The sequence below is a fragment of the Myodes glareolus genome, chromosome 10 (genome assembly GCF_982192425.1).
Source record: "Myodes glareolus chromosome 10, mMyoGla1.1, whole genome shotgun sequence".
In the NCBI taxonomy this organism is placed as follows: domain Eukaryota; kingdom Metazoa; phylum Chordata; class Mammalia; order Rodentia; family Cricetidae; genus Myodes; species Myodes glareolus.
The window spans coordinates 76361846-76373883 of record NC_142035.1 but is presented as its reverse complement, the minus strand read 5'-3'; the positions used below and the strand labels follow the sequence as shown (position 1 = coordinate 76373883).

Genomic DNA, 12038 nt, shown 5'->3' with positions numbered 1-12038 from the left:
CTCAAGTCAGGCATAGGGAAGTAACGGCCTAAGTCCAAGGGCAAAGGCTCGTTTACACCCCCATTAATATTCATCCAATTAGGGGCGGGCAAGTGTTTGGAGTAGCAAGGGCTACTCCATATTCTGTCTTCTGTATTCTCAAACCCTTACGCTTCACCTTGTGGTATTTGGTTAGTATTCTCTATCTAGAATGGGAGCTGGTGTTTACCCCCTCTGCCCAAACTCCACCTGCTGGGTGCTCCTGCCTTGCCTCTCTCTAGCCCATCTGCCCATGGCTCAAACGTACTGCCCCTGGGGAATTTTGCAGCTGATCTTCCGTGGCGAAGTGCCTTCAAAGCGTGTTTCCTCCATTCTGCAGATTACTTGACCTGGGGAGAGGAGCGGGGTGAGAGAAAACTGACTAGCATCCCAGACAGTTCATATCTTTGCTTCTCTGGACAGCTTGAAAGGGTGACTGGTGTTTGGAAAAGAACTGACCTCTTGGTTCATGAAGATAAACCCTTCGGGGTTCTCTCCAGTTATTTACAGTCTCAGCGACAAAGTGCTGACCCCTGGGGCTCCATTGCTGATTTATGAGATGTTGTGACAATGGGCACACCAGAAGAATATCAAATGGAAAGAAACAGGAGGGTTAAATGACATGACGGAATGCTTGTTTCACACTCCTATTAACGTCTAGGGAAGCTGTGCCCAGCCATGACCAGCCTGCACCCCAGGGGAGAGCCAGTGAGGATCAGGCTGGAAGTTCCACCCGGAAGAGCAGAGCTACACTAACCCTCTACTCCGTTGCTGTCAGACATAACCTGGCTCTTTCTGAACAAGGCTTGCTCAGAAGACCATCTGCCCTTGGGCAGCCTGTGAGAGGTTTTAGAAAGCCTCATTAGCTCAGACTTGGATGAAAAGGCAAGGCCCAGGAGAGGCCTTGTTGCCCAAGTTTGTGCTATCAGAAGCTGTTGTGAAAGTTTCCAAGAGTCAGGAATCAAACTGAGAAGGATGGGGGAGGGAATTCGGCAGTGTGTACATAGATGCACATGTGTGGGTGAGCTTCACAGCTACTTGGTGATGGTGGAGTCAGCCCCCTAACCCTGATGCCCACGGTGGAAAAATGAGAATATGTCCCCAAATGAAGTTCTTTAGTGGGTGAAAGGTTTGACTAAGTCCATGTTTTCTGTATTTAAGGACTTGCATCTGCTCTCCACAGCCTTTCTTAAACTTAGGAAAGGAATGGAGCCAGGCCTGATTGTGGGAAGGAAAGGAGGAAAGGAGAGGTGGAGGGAGGGAGGGAAGAAGGGAGGGAAGGAGGAGGGGAGAGAGGGAGGGAGGGAGAGAGGGAGGGAGAGAGGGAGGGAGGAAGGAAGGAAGGAAGGAAGGAAGGAAGGAAGGAAGGAAGGAAGGAAGGAGAGAGAGAGAGTCTCACCTCTGCCTTCCCCATTGGAATCCCTATCTGGGGATTTTATTTTCTTCTTAGTTATTCTCAAAAGTTAACAATTAAAGATTTAAATTTAATTGTTAATGAGTTATAAATCTTCCTACAAATATCTTATTTCATCGGACACTATGAGAGTGTGAACTTCACGTCCAGCAATGCCTCTATTAAATAATACTAATGCTGATTTTTATTATAATTAATTATAATAAAGAATAGCAAAAACCAAGTCAAGGTGAGTGAGTTTTCCCACGAAGAGGAACAGAACAGTTTCTAAGCCCCTCTATAAGATAACGACAGCATACAAATGTCAATATGGCATAAATTGGTATATGGCAATTGTACGCTTAGCTACAAGGAACTGGGACGGTGCACTAAAGGGAAGCTGTTTGGCTTGGTCAGAAAAACCCCACGGTCTGGACTTTTGTACGCGGGAATGGTTCTCCTCCTGGCTTTGTGGGCTTGGACTAGTGATTGTTTTTTCCAAAGGACTGTTTCCTTAATTTCTAAGTGGTAATACTGAAGGGCAGCTTTTAGGGTTGTGGTCAGGTTAAGTGAGGTTCTGAGTGTGCAGGCCCTGCTATAGTGACTGAAACACAACGAACAGTGCCAGCATTATTGCTATTATATGGGGAGAAAGGCTTTCAGGCTTAAAAGTCACCAAACTACGTTTCTCTAAATGCACTCCTTGGTTCAGGGGCTTTTATTTTGGCATCTCTCTTTTTCCTTCCCTTTTTCCTGGTTACTCCATTATTTTAAACATATTTTCTAACATCCAATTTTTTTTTTAAAAAAAAAGATGGACATTTACAAATCCCAGTTTGTACATTTCCAGAAAGTTCCACAAGTTAGTCCCCAAATTCTAGGAAGGCATTGAAGAAACAAGTTTCCAGAGGCACATTTCATCTCTCTCAGCCTTCAACTTAGTGTTTGCAGAAAGATAAGCTAAAAGGCGCAAGGCATGCCTCCTTTATCCTGAAGCTCACCGTAGCAATAAAGTTTGCCTTGGCGCTTAAATTGTCAGAACATGCGTCACACAGTCCATAAAACAGTTAAGCCGGTCAGTTCAAAGTACTGAATCTTGTGCTCATTCTCAGCAAAGCAGTGTGTGTGTGTGTGTGTGTGTGTGTGTGTGTGTGTGTGTGTGTGTGTGTGCAGAAAAACAAACAAACAAAAAAATAAAAAGAGGGAGGGTTTTCAGCAGGTGCAGCTCCCAGGTGGGATTTAGGTCCTGAATCGCTAGCTTAACGACCTCTTCACCGCTATTGTTTCCTTTTGTGTTTTTCAGGTACTCCCCGCTGGGTATTGCCTGCCTGATCTGTGGGAAGATCATCGCCATCAAGGACTTAGAAGTGGTTGCTAGGCAACTGGGGATGTACATGATCACAGTGATCGTGGGCCTCATCATCCACGGGGGCATTTTCCTCCCCTTGATTTACTTTGTAGTGACCAGAAAAAACCCGTTCTCCTTTTTTGCTGGTATTTTCCAAGCCTGGATCACGGCCCTGGGAACAGCTTCCAGGTAGAGGGCGGGAGAAACCACCTTTCTCCATGTTGGTTCTTTTGTTCTATTGGCCACTTCCTGTCTCCCCAGCTCGTCCCTAAATTCAGTGAGAACCCCTTCCTTGTCATATGAATATATTTTCTAGAAGGTAAACACCTTGAACTTTGGGCTTGTGCTGGTTAGCCTTGTGGCTGGTCTGCATCCGCACTAGAAAGAGAACCTCATATTAAGTTTGGGAGGTTGGATGGTGTGCAAAATGTGGGAGAATCAACTTGATTTGAAAAACTATGGATGAAAACCTCAAGAGCTGTTTTTTAAAAAAAATAATAACATTTTCCAAATTACAGGTGGTGTGTTAAGTGAACGACATCATGCTATGACCTCTGAATAAGATTAAAGGCTATGCTACATTAGTGCTTCCGGTAGCACATTAGGCAGTTCACACCGTGCAACCACCCAAAATTAATATGAGGTTGGTTTGTTAGAAAGGAATAATAATAAAAAAAAATCACCATTTACCCTGTGAGAGTTGGTCCTTCTGATGCTGGTGAGACAGCTCCACAGTTGTGCAGAGGCCCTGGGTTCTCAGCACCCACATCAAACAGCACACAACTGCTTAAAACTCTCTGTGCTGGCCTCTGAGGGCACCAGGCACTACGGAGAGCTCTGTGTATGTAGGGGGGGGGGGTTGGTGAGGGTGTGTGTGCAGTCACTTTCTAACAAGCAGAAACCAGCTAATTTTTTGACTTTAGCATAAACCTCTTTTTTTTGTTTTGTTTTGTTTTGTTTTTCGAGACAGGGTTTCTCTGTAGCTTTGGAGCCTGTCCTGGAACTAGCTCTTGTAGACCAGGCTGGCCTCAAACTCACAAAGATCTGCCTGTCTCTGCCTCCCGAGTGCTGGATTTAAAGGCATGGGCCACCACTGCCTGGCCGACTTTAGCATAAACCTCTTACTGGACAATTCAACCCTCACTTTCCCTACTCAGATCCAGCTTAAATGATGTGACCTCGATAGAAAGTCAGCTCCTGCTCCAGTATCTATTTCTAGTGCCTAGGAAATCAATAGGGACCTCAAATTTGGGCAACAAAAAGTAAGTTTTTGAATATAGTTTTGTACCAGTTAGCAAAAAAACACAACAAAAACTAATTTAAAAATATAGAATTGTAGAATTTCAAAGATTGAAAAAGTCTCCAGACTGAAATAGATGTTTTACTTCTGATATCTGTCTTTGCATCATAAAGCTGAGCCCAAGATCACAACTGAGAGTCTAGCAAATGCCAAAATCTGCAGGAGATGGCCACCAGGGCCAGCTGCTGAGCCTGTGTCCTGCTAGTGAGGTCCCCACTCAGTGGCATAGCATGGCTGGAGGATCAGGCAGTCAAAGTCGCCTCAAGTGACCCAAGAGCCCCATGGGAAGCCAAACTATATTTGCATATTGCAAGCCAGCGGGAATTCAAGAAGAACAGAATGTGAGCTTTCAGAAAAGGCTAAAATGTGAACAGTACTGGGGACCAGACTCAGCATCCTGTTTCCCTAGATGAAGGGAAACACTTCAAAACTTCCCTTTTACTTCCTTATGCTTTAAATTCTCTGTAGATAAATGTCTGTATCCATGGAAACACTTCTCTTCAGAGAAAAAGCAACCATTTACCCCCAAATAGAAACCAACCTTATTTACCTTTATTTTTGTTATTTGATCATAAATATGGTATATCTCCTTAGTGACAAAGTTCAGACAGAGAATAAAATTTTGAGGAAGGCACTGAGCCTCACCAGACAAAGTAGGTCTCCAGATAATAACAGTATGCAATCACCTTGTTTTTTTGTTTGTTTGTTTGTTTTACTATGTATATATGCTGCCCTAGAAACTTCTATTCTTTTCCATGGGCCAAGAGATCATGAAAATCTTATCTATTAATATAATAGATCTTTGCTAATATGTGAACTTTATTATAGTATACAGGATATAAAAGGCTGGAGAGATGACCTACCAGTTAAAAGTTCTTGCTGCTCAAACCGATTATGTTTGAGAGAGTCTCTCCCCACCCACCCATTCAGAGCTGGATAGTCTGCATCTTTTTTGCTTTGGCGGATCTGGGTTTGGTTCGCAGCACCCAAATGGCAGCTCACAGCCACCAAGGGATCCAACTCACGCTTTTTTGTCTTCCCTAGGTACCAGGCATGCACATACATGCATGTGGACAAAGCACTCAAGCATGTAAAATAACATGAAATACTAACAAAACACCGTTCTCTAGTGCACTCCGTGTGCAGAGGTCTAAAGCACACCCATTAAACAGGGCTTCGGCAGACACCTCTGTCAGGCTCCCTGATGGTCCCCTCAGGACATAGTCTAGACCTGGCCTTGCTGAGTCAAAGAGTGCACACTGGTAGTTTAGGGATGCATCACCAGTCCACACTGAAGAAGGTCCAGAATTTAATGTACCCTCCGACTGCGTTTGAGAGAGAGTCTTTCCCCACCCACTCAGAGCTGGATAGTCCGCTTCTGTGTTGCTTTGATGCATTCCAGTCTTATTGATAGGAAAGCTACTCAGCAAATTTGCATGGATTTGATTACAGATGAGGGAAAACATCTTTTTATTTCCTATTGCCTTTTCCTCCCCATTCCTCGCCTCTTGAGTCATGTGTGAGCCAGCTTGTTGTTTTCCTTTGTGGATATTCATCCTTTCCTGGATGGCTTTCAGACTCGCTTTATGCATGCAGATTATTAACTCTTACATCACACATGACAGCTAAGGAGCCTCCCCACTAGACATTTGTCTTGAAAATAAATAATGATGTTTGATACTGGAAGTTTTTTATATGTATACATCCAAAACTGTAAATACTCTTTTTTTATTTAGAAATTCAATTTTGCTAAAATGTTTTTTTCTATATGAATTATAGCATAATGCTTCACATTTTTCTAGTGCTCTTGTGAATTTTGTCATTAAATTGTTTTAAAAATTATTATTATTATTCTTTTGAATAGTCAGGCCATTATCCTAGTAACTTTCAGAGGCAAGACAAATCCTAAAGAGATATGGATGGTATATTCTGGCATTTAAATCAAACTCAAATGCTTGAGTTATCTAAAGAAACCCTCAAATGTTAGACCCATTCCCCTCCTCTACTCTGTATTATAGGGAGAAAAATATGGCTTTCATCTTCACTTAAAACATGGCTTTTGCCTGGATGTGGAGTTTCCCTTTCTTAAAAGGCAACAGGCAAGATGTACATTCCAAGAATTGAGTCATGGTGTCTTTCCATAATGGGCACAAGGGGGAAAATATCCATTAAACAGCCCATTAAATACTGCTCTGCCTTGCTCTATTGAAGGCAGACTCTGGCTAGTTACTTTTCACATCTCTGTAATGAAACACTGGCAGAAACAACATGAGGAAGAAAGGTTTATGCTGGCTCAAGGTTTAAGGAGACACAGTTCACTGTGTGGCAGAAGAGGTGGAAGTTGGAGGAGGGCTGTTCACAACAGCAGGAGCTCATGATGATGCCTTCTCCTTGTGTCAATCAGAAAGCAGAAGTGGGGCCAGAAGCAGAGCCAAGGCTAAAAGCCTCAAGATCCACCCAGCTGGTCGACATCCACCTAAGCCTTCCTTCCCAAAGGTTCCAAACCGCCCCAAACAGGGCCACCACAAGAACCATAGCAACACTGAGGGTGGCTGACTGCCGCTTCTTGATGGACACAGAGGCTGATATCAGAGAAGTTCTCTGGCTTCAGTGAATGCCGTTAATCATGGGAAGAATCTCAAGTATTAGACATTACTATTAGCAACATCCTAGGACCTCTCCGATGGGAGCCAGAGAACAATCGATGCTGGAGTGCCAGTCTGTTAGCACAGGAAGTCACTGAAGATCTCAAGTCCTAGTTTGGATTAGTTGGGGTTATGTGGATTTGGAGGATATAAATAGAAAACATTAATAGAAACAGTTCCTAGCAGAAGCATAGGAACTGTTTTCATGCTTCGCAAACCATTGTCCCAGGCTCTCTGTCCAGAATCCCAGACACTAAAAATGACGGAGTAGCCATTTTAGATCAGTTACGGTATCTAGGAAACCTTTGAAACAGTCCCAGGAAATGGGGAGATGGGGAGAGGAATACAAGGACACCAGCTTCTAATTCCAGTAGCTGAGGCAGCAGGCCAGGAACATGGTATTTCCTGCATGCAAATGAGAACAAAGGCTCACTTTTTCCTTGGGCTTATAAGCTTTTGTAAAGGAGACACATACACCCCGTGGCCCAGTTAACTGACTTCTCCTACCCCAAGACCAGCAGGAAGCACAGCAGAGCCCTGGTCTGTTTTGACTGCTAAGATGACTCCTGGATCAGCTTGAGGTGTGGACTTCAGTGTCTCTTATTTTATAGTTTTCAGATTTATTGGTCCAGAGTAGGTCCTGGAACCAGCACGTCCCTAAGCTGACCTTCTCTCCCACTGAGAAACTGAGGCCTTTGTGAACTTGTCCAGTCTTGTTGAAGCCCCAGTTGTTAACTAGCATGAGGGTTTAACTCTGACTAAGGCTTGAAAGTACCTCCAAATGCTGCCTGCGATGGAGAATTTTCAATTCACTTACACAGGACAAAAGCAATCAAAGCAAGACAGATCCCAGCACAGTCCCATGCTGTCTGGCCCTTCTGCTTGATTTCAACATTATTTAAACTTTGAACGAGTCCACCCAATCTCCTTCGCACTACCATCTGAAACTATGTAATATTCTGGCCTCAAGGAAGCCTTATTCTCTTAGGTGTTCTATTTTAGAAGATGTAGGACTATGCCAGATCTTCTCAGCTCTAAGGGCAGATCCTGTAGTTGGATCACCAGCCCATGCCTGGGAGGAGTGAAAGTGAAGTCACTCTTCGTGGCCTTTGGCTACAGATCACATGATTTCCTGCTCTGTCCCTGTAGAGACTCAGGGCTGGCTGGTGGCCCTGTCTCTGGGAGTTTGACTGTATGTTGAGTTCCCCAGTGGATTGTTCAAAGCTTGAGTTTGTGATGAAGGATACACATCATGTTTGCCCAGCGTTCTCCAGATGAGTAAGCCCCACTCAGGACAGTTCCCAGGGGCTCAGTGTTGTCCAGGCAGTCATTTTGTTGGAACAGCATTTCTGGCATGAAGTTATGGGTCATTCAGAAATTCCTCATTCTGTTTTGCTGTTGACAGATGATTGCTTTCTGACATAATTCTTTTGCAGCCCAGTTCATGTGCACAATCAGATGTGCTCGAAGATTTGTCCTAAGATGGAAATAGGAACAGAAGAATAGAGGACTTGGCAGGCACTGAGTAGCTCTGAGGACCAGAACCAACTAAATATTGCATAGCCTATCAGCAGCTTACTAAGATTGAATTTAAACTCCCAACTCGCTTTAAAAAAATGTTTCTAGTTACTATTTTTGGCATGTCATACTGGTTAGAAAACAGAGGAAAAATTTGCAGTGTCATTCGGGTTTGGGCTTTGTCCTGTCTCTAAAGCAGAGTCTTTCTCTCTCTCTCTCTCTCTCTCTCTCTCTCTCTCTCTCTCTCTCTCTCTCTCTCTCTCTCCACTGCCCCCAGTGCTGGGACTTTGCCTGTCACCTTCCGTTGCTTGGAAGAAAATCTAGGGATTGATAAGCGTGTGACCAGGTTTGTCCTCCCGGTTGGAGCAACCATTAACATGGATGGTACAGCCCTTTACGAAGCCGTGGCCGCCATCTTCATAGCCCAGATGAACGGTGTCGTCCTGGACGGAGGGCAGATTGTGACCGTAAGGTGAGCCAAGCGCCTACAGAAGGAGCGGAGAAACATCCGTCTTCCTTGCTCTCACTCCATGCGAACTCCACTTGACAGAAGCTGCTCCAGTTTCAGCTCCAGTGAGGCACAGTGAAGGGATTACTGGCAAACTTCAAAAGCGAAAAGACTGTGACAGGAAGGGGAGGGGCTAGTGGTATGTTACACATGCCCACTTACGTCACAGCCTAGATGTGATGTGACCAGTTAGTTCCTTCAACCAGATGTGATGTGACCAGTTAGTTGTATGCTCATTCAACACACAAGGAGAATTAGGCTTGGAAGGACAGTGGCTTGTCTCAGGCTATACAGCTCGTCTGAGCTGGCATGGCTGTGGCTGGGGTGACATTTACTAATTCTGGGTCAATTATCCTGTCATTAAAACATGTTCCCTTCTGGCTAGGTTAGCTAGCTCAGTGGATAAAGGTACTTGCCACCAGATTTCAATGCTCAGGCCCAACATAATGAAAAGAGACAACCAAATCTTCTGATCTCCAGACATGTGCTGTTTGCACACATAAACATGCAAGATTAATATTTTAAATATGCCCTTTTTAACGTTCCAAGGCATGATGGTACCCATGCTGAGCTACTGAGATTCCTCAGTATGGCATAGGACATGTTAGTGTAAATAAGTAGCACACAATTGTGCTTTCACTGATGCATTTCTTTATTGCCTGTATTTACTATTGTTTTGACACTGAGAACGTGGTCCCGAGAGGTCATCTAAAATGCCCTGCTTCTCCATAAACAGAGATCTTATTTGTAGGTAGAGTGGCTTCAGCCTTCCAACTGTCCAATGTTGTGCTGACATTGTACTATGAAATCATTTTAGCATCGTCACTGATACTTCAATTAGGAACTTCGGTTAAATTAGGAGACAGTTCTCGGCTTTAGTTAAAATAGAAAACACAACAAAAAGCCAGTGAGCTTCCTCCTGGTCCCACTTAGTCCCACTCCCTCTTAGAGTGTCTTGAATTCCCATCTACAAATGAGGAAGGCTTTCGGAGTTGAGGACTGTTGAGTTGGCAGTTGGTGGGCTGAAGCCAGCTGGGAGCCTAGCTGTTTGTTCTGTGATGTGCTGTAAAATAATTAGAATGTTAGTGTCTGTTCAGCCAGGTGTTTTCCATTTACTGGTCACCCCTGGCCCTCACCACCCAGACCTGGCCTTGTCACCTACCACCAGTGCCTGTCCCTTTAAGACTTTTAAAGTTATTACTTTGGGATGTTGTGAATTACGTTCCCTTTCTCTCTCAGATTCTGTGAGATTGGTAAATGCAACGGCTAGGTGGATCACATTCTGTATAATTAATGTACTTGCAGGTAAAGGAAAATCCAGAGAACTGTAACAACCACAGCCCCACAGATTCATTTTGAGAAAAGATTAGACTGACATGGAAATAACTTTCAGCTTCTATAATGAGAACTCTAGTCTTGTCATGGCCTTCTTCATATCCCGCCTCAGACATTCCAGCAATCTGCAAAGGAAGGATGGCTTTTGTCCCCATTGTTGACCCCTTAGGCAACCTCTTGGCACTCCCTACCCCTTCCCTTTCCCTAACTCAAATGCAGCCATTAGAATAATGGTTCTGTTGGTGTTGCCTCCATTGCACATGAAGAAGAAGCCACACCCTTTGTGTCCAGATTCACGCAGTGGACTTTCTGCCCTTCAAACCCTTGACAATAAGGCCTTCTCTACTTTAGAATGACAGCTGGTGTCTGGCCTGCAGCTCATTCTGTAGGAGGCCTTTGGTGGTCTTAGGATCACTTTAGGTGACAATCGTAATAGTCGGGGAAGGGGAGTCATTTGTATCTGATTCTCCCCATGTTGAGCTTATTGAAAGGTCAGGCTCAGGCACTGGAAATTGAGATTCTCAGTGTATTAGGGGCTGACACCCCAGACACCCCAGAGAGTTGCCACCACAGGGCCCTGCCTCATTTATCTATCTGGGAGTCTTTTAGCCAATTTAGAGCTATTTTTGTTGGGTTACTAGTTTCTTTCATTTCCTTATAGTCATTTCAGAATATTTTAATGAACATTCCATACACATCAAATCTTGACTGAACAACTAAGTAAGAACAAAATGAAGCCTTACTAAGCTTAACATATGATTTGGAAATACAAATAATGGCTTGTGAAGCCATCTCATCTGGCAGATGAGAAACCTGAGACTCAAAGACTCTAGTCATTCAAAGGATGGCTAAAATTCAAGTTCCCAAATTTGGATATATTTTTCTGCTTACTAAAAATTAATTTGTGGCCTTTGGGGTGACTTTAGAAAAATGGGTAATGGGGTCTGTGTATCTCAGCTGGTGAAAATAAAGCATGAAGTAAGAAAAGAACACGTTCCCAAGATCATGTTTCTAAGTGGTGAAGTAGGACTTGAACCCAGGCCACCTCAAAGTGAGTCACACTGCTTCTGCTATAACTGGATATATATACTGTTGGGCTGCCTTTGTGTGCTGATTTATCTGACCTTACAGACACTTATGCTAGAGTAGAACGTCCATCATCCTCATCTATCCCACAAAGGCAGCAGTCACAGAATCGAGGTGGTTGAGAGCATCATACATAGCACATTTCACCCTATCAATGACAATCAATAAAGTCAAACAGTAACCCTATCATAGTAAGTGAAAATGTGGCTATGGCACAATGAGTACCACAAATTAACAACAATGGGAAGCCTGCTTCAGATCAGAGTATCAAGCATGGATCTTGTCCTAATAGATATCACCTGAGCCTTCCAACTTCCCATGCTTAAAAACTCTTAGGTGAAAGGGCTTCTTGCCTTAATGAAGTCTATGGCCAAGCAATGATGGCTTCATGTTCTTTCATTCTTAGCCTTGACGGCAACCAGGCCTACCCTCCAGTGCACACTGTGAGATTAAAATTAGAGCAACGACTAAGTGGAATTTCATCAGCATTACATAATTTAATCTATTTGGGATTTATTTTATATTAACAATGCTACTGTTGGAAAATTTCACTGAGCAATTGGATAAGGTTGGCCATATATGTTTAAATCTTGGCCTCTGGGCAAGTTAAGTCAAATCCTCCTTAATTGTAGACATCGGAAGCTCTGCCTCTACAGGCTCCCACATGGCGTATGTGCAGTTCTCTGCCTGCAATGTGTCTGGGGAGAAAAGTAGCCAAGTCTAGCTTTATGTTGTGCTGTTGTGTAAATCTTTCATTTTCTCTTCTCCCTCATGTATGAGAGCAATGGCCAAGAACTCTATATATTTATTAAGTCACAGACCTCCCAGGGTCATCAAGAGTCAGCATACAACAGTATCAAGCAGAGGAGTGTTCAAATCCCAGAAGA

General features: G+C 43.8%; 1 protein-coding gene across 5 annotated transcripts in view; it reads left to right on the top strand.

The window, feature by feature from the left end:
- Slc1a2 (solute carrier family 1 member 2) overlaps positions 1–12038 on the top strand; it is a 130436-nt gene that overhangs the window by 91481 nt on the left and 26917 nt on the right. For all 5 annotated transcript variants that reach the window (XM_085696671.2, XM_048443620.3, XM_085696672.2 and 2 more), the window contains exons 7-8: positions 2715–2948; positions 8500–8694. In XM_085696671.2, coding sequence (XP_085552797.2) covers positions 2715–2948; positions 8500–8694 — 429 coding nt within the window. The remainder of the gene's footprint in view (positions 1–2714; positions 2949–8499; positions 8695–12038) is intronic.